The sequence below is a fragment of the Malaya genurostris genome, chromosome 1 (assembly GCF_030247185.1).
Source record: "Malaya genurostris strain Urasoe2022 chromosome 1, Malgen_1.1, whole genome shotgun sequence".
NCBI classification, from domain to species: domain Eukaryota; kingdom Metazoa; phylum Arthropoda; class Insecta; order Diptera; family Culicidae; genus Malaya; species Malaya genurostris.
The window spans coordinates 61319642-61336019 of NC_080570.1; the positions used below are offsets into that span (position 1 = coordinate 61319642).

The window sequence follows — 16378 nt, forward strand, 5'->3', positions numbered from 1 at the left end:
ATTAAGTTCTGTTGCAGAAGGTTTTGATCACTACTTCCGGGAATCGAAAATCCGATATTTATAAAACTGTTTTCATAGTGATTACATATCCTCTGTATATGAAAAATGCAAAACTATTTCATAGTTACTTATCACGTTAGCTGTAGATTCATATCTACTTTCAGAGTAGATTTCCCAGTAGTCTATTTCCAACATAAACGGCAACTTTTATCGCAGTTACCAGCAATAACCTGTTAAAATTTTCTTGTTCGTTTTCTATAAACGTTGGAACTCGATTCTTCGTTTGCAATTTCCAAAGTTATTGTTGACAGGTAAACGTTATCAAAACGACACGAGTTTTAAGTACACTATAAATTCATTCAGTGGAAAGAAACGTCTGAGGGCGGAGTGAAGGATCAGCTTAGATAATTTTAAATCCATGTTATATATTGTGAATAGGTGAATATTTTCATTACATTAGAGGAAAGAGTACTTTATTGAAAGATGTTTGAAACCATGAATTTACCAAACCAAAGTTTTGGCATTACATTCCTTTTGTGGAAATTGGCCTTTCTGTTTCAACAGACTTCGCAGCCGATTCTTAGTATACAGAATCATTGCATGGCTAGTACCATGGATCCTACTAACACTAAGAATCCTTCCAAATCGGGGCTCGAACATACGACAACTGGCTTGTGAGACCAGCATCCTATGCATTGAACCGCCAACCCGCCATGAATTTACAACTAACGTTAAATTTTCGTCCAAAGTTTATTTGTTTAAAAAGAAAAATACATAAAAATGAAGAAAGGTCTTTGTTGTTTTCTTCAATGTACATTAAAATACAAATGTCACCTGCGCAGATTAGGTGGTGAGTCATTAATAAACAAAGAGAAAAGTGGTGGACCTCGCCTGAGACTTAGGGGAACAGATTTTTTTTCGATGTAACACAAAATCTCGACGTTTCTTGCATTTCATGTGCTTTTCCAAGAGTCCCATTTTGAACCATTCTCGTTAAACACAATGCGAGTTATTTGTCAAGAATAGATTTTGAACTTTTTTTGAAACCCAAACGATCAAATATCCAGAGTTAAAACATGTTCTAACGATTACCAATAAGACAAATGCCATCAAGATAGTCGTTTCGATGCAAATTTACAAACCTTCAAAGAATTAGTTTCCTGTACTCCAACGTCGGCTGCTCGTGAATCAATCTTAATCCGTAATGTATTTTCCAGTTGAAAAATTCATCAGATAAATTATAACTGCACTTTGCGACACGGGTCTAGCAAGACGGTGCCTAGTTTCTCCTTGAGTACACACAGTTGCAACTCCAATAAGAATTCTGTCACCCACGGCTTCTTCGGAGTTTCTTCCTACCTAGCCGCGTATTTTTTTTCTTGATGAGGTCACCTCTTGCAGTAACAATATCACGTCACTTAGTCAATACACGCGCTGGACCAATCACTGCACTATCGCAAGAGTTTAAATTGCGTTTTCTCAGTGAAGCATGCAGTAACAAAACGGGGTCAATAAATTTCGCCTCCTCTGAATCAGCCAAGTCATTTAACACGTACAAATCATTGCCTACTTTTCATTCGATCAGACTCGAAAAGAATTTGTCTTCCAAGTAGGCAGCGACGAACCCGATTTTTTTTTTCGTTCACCAACACAAAAGCAACCGTCGTCGAACGAGTGAAAACGGAGCAAAAAATGCTGATGGTCAGATCCGACTGGAATTCCTTCGTCTTCCCGCGGGTAGCAGCACAAAATCGATTATCTTCTACGTTGCCTTTTTTTGTTGTTTTCTACTCACAACCACTGACTGATCAGACCGTCGCGATCAGCTTCAAGAAATGACCGTAATTTTACGCTTTTGGTTCATAGTACGGGTTTGGCATAATTTTTTTTTTCGTCACTGCTTTATAGCCGAGCGGATATGTTTTGATTAGCACTTCAAACTGCATACAAAATAAACGTAGAACAATAGACTCAACCTTCAAATTCGCTTCATTCGGGGACTGTTGGTTCCACCATTGAACAATTAAACACCGAATGTGCGCGTATTATTCTGTCAAACTTCTCTCGTCCAATCTAGGTAGGTTCATCGAGAACGCGCTCCACTTGGCTCGGTCGCCTTGCGCAATCGAAATCCGTAAACGAACAGAACTAAGGGCATCGCATGCCCTCTTATCGCGATTTAAGATGTCCAATACGGCAGGAAAAAGGGGTTTCGATTAGTTCCACTACAGATCTCCCGCGGCTAAAACTAGCAAAGGAGAAAAGCTATTCACCTTTCTGTATAACTGGAAATTGTAGAAGCACGGTCGTCGTCAGCAAGAAGTAACCTTGCCTGGCTGGCAGCGAAGTGAAACCTCTACTGAGCAGACGATCACCGAGTAGCCATGTTGATAGCGGTTGGCTCTCGCGAAGTTGCGATCACTGCGCACGCTGGTGAGTGTGTGGTTGTGACACTAGCTACCAACTTCGAAAACAGCTCTTCGCCGTGGTCTTGAAAATAAACAACAAAACTTTGGGACAACTTTGCTTCATTGGTCAGATTTCTTTTGTGGTTCTGGTAGGTTAGTTAAAAGACATGTGCAATATAAAAATATACCACAGTTCTAGTTTTGAATAATACACGTGCTCACGCATTTCTAGATTGACAGCTTTTGTTGTGAGCGACGATTTTGACGATTTCCTGAGCCTTACCGTGAAAACCTACTAGTTTCAACTGAAAAATCTTTGATGAAACGACAGTGCTACCCTTCCACAACCAAAATATCATCGTTCACGGTCCAACATATGTATGCATTTTCGAACATTCGTATTCGAAAACGCGAGAGCCCACGCAAGCACGCGAGAGAACCCCTAGAGCCCTCCGACGGCGATCGCTTTAGTCGCGAACGGACCGCGCGGTGTGTCAGTTGTGTTTCTTGCGGAAGGTGGATTTTCGCGCACTCCAGTCAGTGTCATTATTCTCTCTCACTCTCACTGTGTGCATCTGTTGAACAGCGCAGACAACAGTTCATCATCGCCTAGCGGTTTTGGTTGTGAGAGTACATATAAACTTTCCAACCTAGTGAGAACGGGAGCAGTCCGAAGAGAAAACCAAAATGATCGGCAGCGACTACGTGCTGGAGGCACACAATATTTACCATACCACCGAGGTTAGTTTGGGTTTGGATTTGCAACAACGTGATTTCTTTTCGGCGAAATCTTGGAATGTTTGTCAAGTGCCGAAAGGCCCTCTACTTGAAGGAACCATTTATTCTAGCCATTATGGACGTGACCTCTTCGGGTTGCTGTTTTGCGACGCGTACAAGTCACTTGTATCGCGAGGAAAATCTTGCCTGTTCTTGGTTCGGCTGGTGGAAATGTTTGTGAATGTAACAAAGCTTGGGTAACTGGATTGATGTGAAAACATACGCAGTGTTTTTTCTTTGATAATACCTATATATACAATCGTGTAATCGGACGAGCAGTGACAGATAGACTGAACAAAGTATTTATTATTCCAAGCGTGGGAGAACTCTCGTTTTTCAATAGGCCTTAGCTGCATCTCTTTGTTTAGTTTGTTTTCCGATTTTGAATATTTTCATGGATTTTTCATTACTGATCCGGTATAATTGTGTTTAATTAGTTAAGAGATAAACACGGAAACGACCGGATAATTACCTGAAAAATGAAATGTAAACAAAAAGCGATTCTCACTTGCTGATGCTTTCCAACAGTGCATAATTATGATAACTTGGAATTCATGTGGATGTGGATGAGAGAGTGGATTGCAAATATTGAATCAAAGACTAATTTTAGCTAAATGTTTGTGGTCCTAATTGTGGAAATCATGAAAAAGTACTACGACCCAATGCAATGTAGCAAACCAGGCCCGAGTTTCAGCACGACAATGCCGTGACCTAATTTTTCGTCATGACAACGCCAGGGCGCATGTTCCGGCACTGATCAAATTCGATCAGATGTCTTTTTTGGAGACTTTCCCTGTTTACCGAAGTTATTCCTTTATAATCGCCCAGAATTAAACTACGTTGACTTCGTACCACTCCATCAACAGTTTCGCGTAACGGCACAATGCCAGATCCACCTAAACCATAGTGGAAAGTCTGTGATCTAACAAAGAGTATGTGGCGTAACAAAGCCTAACGATTTTATTAGTTCAAAATTAATTTTATTCATCAACGCAATCTCCATCTCCATGCGTAGCTCACGCAATCATTCCAGCGCCGCTGTAACACTTTTGTAGAACGATTTGTTTTTTGCCTAAGAATAGACGTCAGTTTCAAGGTTACCGCTGAAACTGAGGCCTATTCATAGGCCTTCATGTGAAGTTTCTTACCGGCGAGCATGTATTTTCAGGTCTGCGAACAGCCAGTAGTCACTAGGAGCCAAATCTGGCGAATACGATGGATGTGGGAACAATTCGAAGTTCAATTCAAGTAGTTTTGCCATTGTTTCGATTGACTTGTGACGCGGTGCGTTATGTTTATGAAACAATTTTTTTTTGCCATAAGCGGTCGTTCCTTTGCAATCTCAGCCTTTAAACGTTCAAATAACGCTATATAATATTCACTGTTAATGGTATTTCCGTTCTCAAGATAGTCGATAAATATTACACCACGCACTTCCCAAAATACCGAGGCCATAACCTTCCCAGCCGATTGTTGTGCTTTCGGGCGCTTTGAACGAGGTTCACCAGTTGCTCCAGTCCACTCAGATGACGATTGTTTTGATTCTGGAGTGAAGCGATGAATCCATGTTTCATCCATTGTCATCTATCAACGCAAAAATTCCTTTTAGTTACGTTGAAACACGGCCAAACACTGCTCGGAATCATCAACACGTTCCCGTTTTTGGTCAACAGTTTGCAAACGCGGCACCCACATTGAACAAAGCTTTCCCATAGTCAAATGCTTATGTAATATAAAGTCAACACGTTCTTTTGATATCTTTACGATGTCAGCTAACTCACGCAACTTCACTTTTCGATCATTCAAAACGATTTTGTTGATTTATTTATGTTCTCTGGTATTACCGCCTCATTTGAATGTCCACAAACCAATCGGAGTCTCCATAATACTTTTCAAGCCATTGCTTCGCTTGAACGGTATTTTTTCTTATCAAGAAGCAGTGTCAAATTAAAGCACGAAATGGTTTTTGATCCATTGTTCTGAAAGTAGCGTCACTCTTAGCACAATAACTCAAAAACTAATGAATAGAATATCATTGAATTTTAACAGCTGTGTTTTGAAGGTTAACTGAAAAATAGGCGGCTGCAATAAAACTAGCGTCATCTATGAGTTAGGCCCATCTATATGTTTTCAGATCATGTGCTATATTTGGCCGTTGATGGTACTGGTCGGTATGTACAACGTGCTGAATTTACTGTATCCACAGATCGCTTATCACATTAAGTACTTGAGAAATTAGTCAAACTTCTTCTTCCGGACCTTCTTCGAAAATTCCAGGCGGGACTTGCTGACGCAAAAACCCGCCGACGATCTGCTCGGTGTCTCCGGTTTTGTGGAATTCGACCTTATGTTACAACCGATTACGCAGCCGATTTATAGTTTACAGAACCATGACTGCATGACTAGTGCTACGATTCTACTGACATTAAGAATCCTTCCAGGTCGGGGCTCGAACATGCCGCAACTGGTTTGTAAGATCAGATTATGGGAGTTCATATAATTTAATATGTAATTGCCCTGCAGTTTCACAATTAAGACATCGTGTTTTCGGTTACTATTACATAGATGAACCGCTGTTTAAGGGACTAAGACTTGGAGATATCCTTGGATTTTTAACTCGCTAGTGGTTTATACTTCTTATAAGTTTTAAACTGCCTGCTGTAGGTATGTTTGTGCCGTCTTGTAACCCTACATCACCTTGTAACCCTACATGACAACTCACGGCAAGGCACTAATCCCCGAAAAAACACGGGGAACGTGCCGTTTGAGTCATTTTATTCTGATTCCTGATTCTGATTCCTGGGAAATTAGTCAAACTTCTTCTTCCGGACCTTCTTCGAAAATTCCAGGCGGGACTTGCTGACGCAAAAACCCGCCGAGGATCTGCTCGGTGTCCTTGGTATTACATTCCTTTTGTGGAATTCGACCTTATGTTACAACCGACTACGCAGCCGATTTATAGTTTACAGGACCACTGCATGACTGGTGCTACGATTCTACTGACATTAAGAATCCTTCCAGGTCAGGGCTCGAACATGCCACAACTAGTATGTAAGCCGTTCTATACATTGAACTGCTAACCCGGGAAGTCATGTAGATAACTACTTGACAAATACAAGCGAAATTCTGTAAACATTACAACATTTCATCAAATTTCACCCATCCAATAAAAAGTTATGCACAAATGAAAGTGATACGTTTTTTTCGAGTGCAGTTTTTACGTGTTTTTCCCTATATTTTAAACGATGTTTGACTCTGAGTTTAAACCGCTTCAGAAGAAATTAAAAAGTATTTTGTTTATTAATATAAAAAGTCCTGGCTAACAATTCAGTTAAACTTTTATCTGTGCCCTTAGATAGATAGATTGGGTAGAATTAGATGAATTAAATGCGATAAAATTTATTGATGCAATATTAGGTTTTATGTTGAAATGAGAAGTTCAATACAGCTGTGTAAAATCGTTTTTATCCAGCCGCTTTAACCTTTTTTGCCTTTCTCATATAGAAAAGCAATACAATCACTGCAAAAACCGACTTTTGATCCGAGGGCCGAATGTCATATAATATTCAACTCTGCTCGACGATGTCTCTCTCTCTGTGTGGAAATAATGCATCGAAACTGTGAAAATTATGTCACTCACTTTCCCAGGAGATGGCTGAATCGATTTTTACAAACTCAAATTCAAATGAAAGGCTTAACGTTCCCATTCAAAGTTTCTGAATTATATGGTGAAGTGTGTTCAAAATTGGATACCGTCACTTGAAGCAGCGAAACAAAACACGCAAAAAATACTTAACTTGCCTCGAAACTATTCCAATCGACAGCCATTGTCAATAGACAACCAAAAAACCAGCATAGCCGGTTCTCGTTTTCTGATTCCGGAAGCACCGGAAGTGAAAAGTAAAATAATTTTTAAACTTGCCAAAAACTATTCCAATTGGTAGTCATTGTCAATAGACGGCCAAACAGTAATTTGGCTTTCCTTGTTCTTGGGTTTTTGATGAACGAGCGAAGATTGTAGCCATAGGCTCAAAAATGGATTCCAGTCACTTTTCTCGAACCAACTTCGCTTATACCGGGTCCCAGATTCCGGTTTCGGAAGTATCTCTTTTCGTTTCCTCAGAGACGGCATAACCGACCTGAGTACTGTTTCACTCTGTTGGTTATACTAGTTTATGGACAAACCTTTTTGTTTTTTTAAGAATCAAAGAAAATTATTTTTAAGAATAACACATTTATATATGAGAATGTGTGTGTGTTATGAGAAAGGCATCAATACACCACTGGGTGGATTAAACAGGTTTTTTCAATTTAATTTTTAATTCTAATATTTTTATACCTGTTTTTTAATTTGACCCGTATCTAACGAGGAAAACAGATTGAAATAATGACATGCGAATGTAACTTTGTAATGAAAACCGCATAAAGGCTACTGCAGAATCGGGACTAGAACTCGTAGCTAGCTCCTATTCGGGAAAATTGTTTTGCCAATTAAACTACCCTGCATGTGAAACACATGAAGAAATAGCCTAATTGACTAGAAGAACCGAGTAAGCTTCACCGCGCTCGGGCGCCACGACATTAAATTACAGTCATAGCTCTATGGAAACCGCCCGTTCAGCAAACACTGTGCGACGTAGTGGTTCAAATCAATAAAAAACGTGGACATAAACCAGTAGCTGATTTGGTTCAAATAATATGATATTTAAAAAATAAGAGGAATAAGTTTTATTAAACTAAAATCGTTGTGACTATATTAGTAATATATGAGGATAAGAATTCTATGTTAAAGTGAAGCTACGGCGAGGAAAAACTTATGTAAATTGCCTTAAGAAATAAACGTATTTATGGAAAAAAAATCAATCAGTAGCTGCCAAACCGTTCTTTTAATGCATATAGTTGCTTTTAAGATTTTTTTTCAAATATATACCGCTACATTCGATTCTATCCCTAATTATTCATGGCCTACTTTGACAAAAAATATAATTATAACTTTTTTTTCTGAGGAGATAGAAAATTTTTTCTTCTGCAAAATTTTAGAACTATTGAAAATAATTTACTTTGTCAAATACACCAAAAGTGTAGGTCGCACCGTTTCGGATATACAAAGCGTTTTCATGGCAACCCCCCTAAAATCAGTTTTTAATTCATAACTTGATTCGAGTTATTTAACTGCATTTTATGCAGTTGATTTTTACAAAATTTATATTAAAAGATATGCGCAATACTAAGTGGAATCTAAGTGGAACTCGATGGAACTTTTTTTAGGCCTTTTCAAAGTTAGTTTTAGTTATTGAATTATGACAACCTCCCTTAAAACTAGCTTTCTAATCATAATTTGTTTCCAGTTAGTTTTTTAAACATACTTTATTTGGAATAATTGTAGAAAATATAAAATCCCATAATTTTGTAGAAGGTAATGCATAGGTTTTTTCTTTTCTGGAAAAAAATATACAACATTTTACCTATTTTTACCTAAGAAACCTTGTACTGAAGCGAAATATGCAACTTAATGAAGCAAACTTTTACAATACTTATAGGAAAATATATTCCTAATCCAATTTATTTTCCAATGGCAATATTATGAGTACTATTCGTGTGACTCATTTTCACTATGGCCATGCTGAAACCATGAATGGTTAAGAAACGGAGGGCGTCACGCGTCTGCTATTTCAGTAACTCAATTTTGCAGTGAGCGTAGAGATGTGCAATTCGCTCCTAAGCTATTCCAGTAAATCGAATCTTTAAAGTGAGCTGATAGCTCACAGCTCTTTTTAAAAGAACCGCAGCTCACCAGTTCACCACACTGGTAAGCAGGGATGCCAGGTTCACAGATTAATCTGTGTTTCACAGATACCTTTCGCACGGATTTAAAAAAAATCAGATTTTCACAGATTTCTGAAAATAGTCACAGATTTACACAGATTCTGAAATCGATCATAGTTTTTAAAATTGATCACAGTTTAGCACCAAAAACTACAGAGCGGTAGGAAATAGTGAGAGTTTTTGGATTGTCACAGATTTTTGAAAAATGACCTGGCATCACTGCTGGCTCTTGAAGAGCGAGTTATAAATGAGAAGAAATGTGTACATGAGCTTTTGTTCGTTCTTCCAAATGTGTATCTATCCTTCTTTAATGGATTGAATGAACCATTGTCAATAAGAAATCTTACCTCTCACTCAGTAGGCTAAGGAGACATTGAAGGATGCCACTTTTGCAGATATTCTCAAATATGGCATAATAATAATTCGCAGACAAGTTAGTTTGCATAGTATTGTTCTTTGTGCATCAATGATTTCGATCATGCATATGAAAGAAAAACGGAGTAAAAAAAACGGCGCTCGAAACAAACCTTCAGTTCAATCTTAATGAGCTGATAAGCTGATACATTGACTCAATTCCCTTTAGTGAGCTGATCGGTTCGGAGCTGCTCACCGGTAACGTGTAAAACGTGTTGCTTCGCGATAACTCAATTCATTTACACGATTAAAAATGAAATCTCTTCGTTTGCACTTTTACAATACATTTTCATATTTTATTTGGAAAACATTTTTCCTTTTTTTAAATATGTATTGAACTTTTGATAATTTTTCGGATTTTCAATATTTAAAACTGACTTTGAAAAGGCCTAAAAAATTGCATCGAGTTCCACTTAGATTTTTTCTAATCATGTTAATTATCAAAAAGTAAACAAAATAATTATCACAACAATTTGCTTAAGCTGCGCGTGCAAGCATGAGCTTGTTTATGCGTATTTATGCACACTTTGTAGTAGATACTTAGGTGATAAAGAAGAAGCGTAATATAATCTTGTAAAAATTCTTCGAAGACACGTTAGCTCTTAGAAATCAGTGAAAGTCAGTACAGACTTTTGTCCATCTTTTTCCAGTTTTGGCCCACTGTGCGTCGTGTCGCAAGTCTATCTTATGTTATGCTGGTTAAAACAAGGTGCCGGCAGTGTTTCTTTATAACATAAACATTGAACGAACTATCATTTGTAAGTTTTCGTTACTTGATTCTAACATATCTTTAATCACAGCTATGGTTTTAGCTTCTAGTTGAAAAAAGGTTGCGAAACCATTATAAATACGTAAGCGTATATTTGAATCGTTGCGGTTAATTGATGTAGCAATAACTTTGATAGTATAAGATTAGAACATACAATTTCTGCATTGATTCAGATAGCTATCGGTAGGTTTTCCCAATGTAATGATAACGGAAATGCAACCTGAAAAACTTTTGTTGGCTTGAAGATGGTCATCACACTATGGAGTCGCAAGAAGTGTATAAAACATAAATAAAACCAGGATATTACTTTTTTTAAAACCACTTTTTGGCGAAAATAATGAAAGGCAGAATAGTCCTTTTTGTTCTATGCACTATTATAAACTCGAAGAAAACAATATGGGGATTAAATTTCGATTGTGATATTACAAGGTTAACATAACTGAACATAAGGTTTGTTCGTTGTTTATTGTTCATATTTTGATAAACAGATTTTGATCAAATGGGCATACAAAACAGTTAATTCAAATTTAATTCCGCTTGATAGTTTCAAAATCGTTCTGAAATTTGCACCTTGTATCAAATTTGTAATTTCAAATACTATACTGTCTATTTTATTCTTGATAAAAAAACATTATGGATTCATTCAATGTTTATAATGTCGATGGCAACAAAGTTTCAACTAGTTTACTTGAAAATAAGTTATTTTTATAAGTTATGGAAAATAAGTTATTTCAGTATGGCATTATAACGTAACGATAACTTATTTTTAACCGACATAGAAACTAGTAGAAACTGCGCTTTTTGAGTCACGCAAGTGGTTAGATGTCAGTAACAATGTCTCAAATTTCTGGTTGCAAACTAGTTACAAATAAGCTAGCATAACCAAAATTGTTACTTGGGCAGTTACTTCAAACCTCATTGCTAATCTAAATTCAACACGCCGTATGAAGTACTATCATATTCTTAAAGATTCTGGTCTGTAACAAATAATGAACATTTTCGCTATACGTGAAAAATCTACTATAAAAGCATTTTGGTTGTAAATGTGTGCCAGTTTTACCAGCGAACAAAACGTGTCTTAAGCCCACTGCGCTCAATCGCTGATACGTTTTGTGCGAATTTAATCGTAATAGCGCTCAGCTCGTGCCATTCATAATTCCATTTAAGAAAATTAAAGTATAAAAATTAGTAGACAAAATAAAAAAATTTTTTAGAACATTTGTAATAAAACAGTCATTAGGAATCATTTACGTCTGGAATATCTGAAAAAAATGTTTCAATGCCTCTTTCGCAGGTTGATACCGGTGGTTGCTTCAATGGTGGCGGTCAATCGGCACTCGTGCTCAAAGGAGTTCACTTGACCGTACACAGCGGTGAAGTGATGGCTATACTCGGATCGAAGGGTAGCGGAAAACGAGCCCTGTTGGACGTGATTGCACGTCGATCGGAAGGATCCTCCCGCGGACAAGTGCTCCTGAACGGGTCTCCTCTGACAAAATCACTGTTCCAGCAACGTTGCGGTTACGTGACTCAGGCTTGTGCATTCGTGCCCGGTCTTACCGTATCACAGACGCTCAATTATACGCCAACCATTTTGGGCGGATATCTGAAAAGTTCCAAGGTTCGTCAAGTACTGGCCGATTTGGCACTGTCACAGGTTTCGCATAAAAAAGTAGAAAATCTAAATATAAGCGAAAAACGTCGATTAGCAATTGGAGTGCAGTTGGTTCGTGATCCCGTCATGTTGCTACTGGACGAACCGACGCAAGGCTTGGATCCTTTAAGTGCTTATCTGTTGATCAGCATTCTTTCCAATTCGGCCAAGAAAACTGGTTGCGGTATTCTTCTATCGATGGAGAAACCTCGATCTGATGTGTTTCCGTTTCTGGATAGGTAATATACATTTTAAGGCACAGTGACATTTCACCGATTGATTTATTTTGTTTCTTTTTTATAGGGCTCTTTTCCTTTGTTTAGGAGGAGTCGTTTATTCTGGCGGAACTAGAGCCATGCTGGAGTACTTCCATGGTATAGGGTTCCCTTGTCCACAGTTGGAGAATCCTTTGATGTACTATCTCTGCTTGTCGACAGTTGACCGCAGGTAAGTGAGCCGGAAAAGATTATCTAAGCGCGGTTATATGTTCCAATCAAATGATAGCTTTTGAGTTTCAAATAATAACAAACAGACTCGCGAATCGGATGGATATTTTGCTTGAAACTATGTATTTTCATATAATCTTATTTCTTGTCTTATTTGTCTGATTTAAATGTTTAAAGTGTTAGAAATTGTTTTTACATTTTAGTGTATGTAGATCGATTGCTAAGAACATATGAATCAGAAAATGTAATCCGAATCGAGAAAGGGATTTCGATATGTTCCATGAAGAATAATGTAGCAAAAAGTCTACCCTAATTGAATGAACATATTTTTCCTATAGCCGTTAATTGGATTTATACTACATGGAATGAGAAGTCCCGGGCCTAACAAAGAAAAAGTTCACGGTAAAAAGTGAAATCTTTTTTATTCTTCAGTAGATTATCAATCTAGAGCGATACACTTGAACCATCGGTCCTCCAACATTTTGATGTCCTTTGGAAAAAAATTGTCAAGGCATTCAAAATAGGGTTTCGTTTCTACAATGTTCTCAACATTCGACGAAAATTTCTTTTCCTCGAGAAACCTTTTCAGGTTTGGAAATTGATAGTAGTCGCTGGGGGCCAGGTCTGGAGAATACGGGGGATGGTGGTCCAATCCATACCACAAATCAATCATCGTTGCTGTTTTATCAGATCACGAAACTCATCTTTTTCCAAAGCTTGACGAAAACTAAAACTTGTCTGACACGATTAGTTGTTATTCAAACACTAATGGATAGATTGTCATGGAATTTGGTATTAGGCTATCTAGAGGCTTGTTCTCAACTAAAATATTCACGTCTTTTCTGTAAGAAGACCAAAGAACTTTTCATTCCATGTAGTATATCTTTCCAGATTAATAAAAAAAAATCTTACATTTAAAAGCTGATTTTCTGGGAAAAGGGTCGTCCTTTGTTTGCTAAATCACAGATAACAGATAAACAGGCTCGAACTATTTTGTTTTAAAATCGTTGTCATTTTGAATTTGCTATATGTTGGGCCACCTACTCGACAGTTCTCCGCGATCTTTCAAAGCGTACCATTTCGTTCTGGAACGATAACGAAATTCTCTTGTCTATTGACGACATTTTCCAACAACAACGTTAATACTTCTCACACAATTTCTACTAGTGTAAAACACGCATTTTATTTTTATTCGATTAGAATAAAACAAAAATATGTTTGTGATTTTAATCTACAGTGAAACAAAAATTTAGCATGATGTGAATGAGTCACCCAAAATTGTGTCGATCGCAGCGACAACTGTGAGCGTTCGTCAGTATGCTCATTCAAAATTTCAACACAGCTCATATGCGTGCCTGGATATCTAAACTAATTTATATAGCATTTGCGAGAAGTTTAAATTCAACTTTATATTAGAAAGAATCTCATTTTTTCGGTTTTGATTAAAGACTTATATGCATTGCAGAGCTTGTTTTGTGTTTTATAGAAAATAAACTGTTCTTTCAAATACACTTATTTTTTACCAGAAATCAGAATAAGATCAGTCACAATCTATCCGTTACTAAGAAAGAAAGTTTCACTAAGGAAACTACTAAGCATTTCTCACTATTTGGTATGTTTTCAATTTACTAGTTCAAAAATACACCAAGTTTTCAATCGTAACATAAAAAACCCAATCAACGGTTTGAAATACAAAACAAAACTTTTTTATCCATGTAGTGGGGTAATGGTGCCATTCTCATATTTAAAATTAGTCTCATATGACCTACAAAATAGTAATTACTTTACATTTTAGATGTTTTTGAAACATTTTCTGCATAGTCGCACAAAACAAATTTTAAGCGCTCCTCAATCCGTAATTTCAATACCAGAAGTAGAATCCGAACAAAGCTTAGCAGTTTAATATAACACCTTTCATTTGAACCTAATTTTGTGTAATAAGAAAAAAGAAAAGTGTATTCCATTTGGAATTATCTGAGAAAAGTGTATTCCATATTACCGGAATACGCAGACTGGCATGGTCGAAGTCAGTTCTTATGGACTGTAATCAACATGTTTCACAAAATTTGACTAGTTTTGAGCCCATGTGTCGTCACTCGAAACAACGGTTTAAAAATTTAAACACTCATCACCCTGTAATTCCGGCAACGGGAGATGGATCCGAATAAAATTCATAAGTTTTGTACGAGACCATAATACCTTTTATTTGAATCTAACTTCGTAAAATCCGGAAAGTAAGAGTCCGGTTTTGGTATATTCAACCATTATTTCCGGCATTTCCGGAATCGGAAATCGATGACTGGTATAGTCATGGTTGGTTCGGCTTGTCATCAGCTAACAATACCAGTAAATAGGAATAGTTTTCAGCACTGTTCCGAAGAGTTTCTACGTTTGTTTCATCGTCATTTAGAATGACGGCTTGACATTTTTATCATTGTTCAGTTTAGAATTTCGAAATCGGAATCGGATGTAAGACATTTCCTTTGATTGAAAGTTTGAAACAATCGGGCTAATCATCTCTGGAGTTTCTAAAAATCGACTTAAGCTATTTCCCTCTTCACTTACACTAATAACCTTGTAATTGTAGAACAGTAAATCAGGTTCATATTAAATTCAGAAATTTTTTGGGAGTTAATTAAAATTTTATTTTATTCTAACATTGTGAAAAGAGATGACTCAATCAACTCTGGGAGAAGTTAGTGCGTATATTTTAATTTTAGTCACATTTTATCCTATTATTCCGGATCCAGTAGTTGGATAGGAATAAACTTCGGGAATTCTATATACCTTATGATCAAAAAAGAACCGGAATTTTCATTTTAAAATTGCCGCGCTTGTCCAATCGGTAAACTTTTATTCTCTCAACGTTGGCAACACTTTTATACACATTCTGTCAAATTTTGACGCATATCGTATGATTAGTTTTTGTTTGGCGTTTCAAACCCAAAACATCAGTTAAAATGTGTTCGGCTGATCCATAAGAGATGCCCAACAACACAGCAATCTCTCTAATCGATACAGAACGATTTTGCAACACGATTTGCTTCGCCGATTCAATGTTTTCTTCAGTAACAGATGTTGTTGGGCGGCCAGGGATCTCATCATGATCCAAGCTTGTACGACCACCTTTGAAGCGTTTATACCACTCGTATGCCTGTGTTTTTCCTAGACACGATTCACGAAAGGCCTTTTCTAACATTTTCAACGTTTCGGAACACTTAAATCCATTTGCAACACAAAATTTAATGCACGCACTTTGTTCTAAATTTTCATCCATTATAAAAATCGCCACACGAAAATTTTTCAACTTCTTTGTATAGACGCCAAACAAAAACTAATCGTACGATATGCGTCAAAATTTGACAGAATGTGTATAAAAGTGTTGCCAACGTTGAGAGAATAAAAGTTCACCGATTGGACAAGCGCGGGAATTTTAAAAAGAAAATTCCGGTTCTTTTTTGATCATAAGTTATGATTACTAGACCTTTCATTTAAGTTTCCGTTTGTTGAAATCGGCTCAACAGTCATCTCTGAGGAAAATTAGTTCACGGAAATTTTCATACACACACAGACATTTGGTGATCTCTATAAACTGATCCAAAAGGTACATAACACCCAGGCCTCCGGGCCCAGTTCAACCCTCAGGTTTCAGAATGTCAATATTTTTTAAGGGGTGAGTGCTACGTACAAAAAAGGTTCAATGTCAGTTAGATTCTATTTAATGGCTTGGTTGGATAGGTTGTAATGCTGAAACGAAAACCTATTTCAAACCACCTGGTAGTGTGGTAATGCCTTTCTTGTTCTTGTTCTTTTGAAAAATCGGTATAGAGCAGTATCATTAACACTGAGCTAATTATAAAAGCTGAAGAAGTAATGGAAAAATGTTACAGTCTTTGAAAATTATGTGGATTTTTAAGAATTTTTATATATTCATTTTTGATATTTTTATCCAATATTTTGTATGCAAAATTTAAGGTGCAAAGGTTTTAAGTAAAATATTGTTCCAAAAATGTGGTGGAATTGAACATAAAAGCCCTAGTCGTAATCCACTTAGTGTTGTGATAAGTCTATACTCTTGTCATTC

General features: G+C 37.0%; 2 protein-coding genes across 3 annotated transcripts in view; one reads left to right on the forward strand and one right to left on the reverse strand.

Annotated features, from left to right (window-relative positions):
• LOC131440227 (ATP-binding cassette sub-family G member 8) overlaps positions 1–2367 on the reverse strand; it is a 122482-nt gene extending 120115 nt beyond the window's left edge. For both annotated transcript variants that reach the window (XM_058611319.1, XM_058611318.1), the window contains exon 1: positions 1143–2367. The gene's annotated coding sequence lies outside the window, so the exon portion shown is untranslated. The remainder of the gene's footprint in view (positions 1–1142) is intronic.
• A 728-nt stretch (positions 2368–3095) lies between these two features.
• Positions 3096–16378, forward strand: part of LOC131440229 (ATP-binding cassette sub-family G member 5) — a 37510-nt gene continuing 24227 nt past the window's right edge. Inside the window, exons 1-3 of the mRNA XM_058611322.1 lie at positions 3096–3149; positions 11489–12087; positions 12152–12295. Coding sequence (XP_058467305.1) covers positions 3096–3149; positions 11489–12087; positions 12152–12295 — 797 coding nt within the window. The remainder of the gene's footprint in view (positions 3150–11488; positions 12088–12151; positions 12296–16378) is intronic.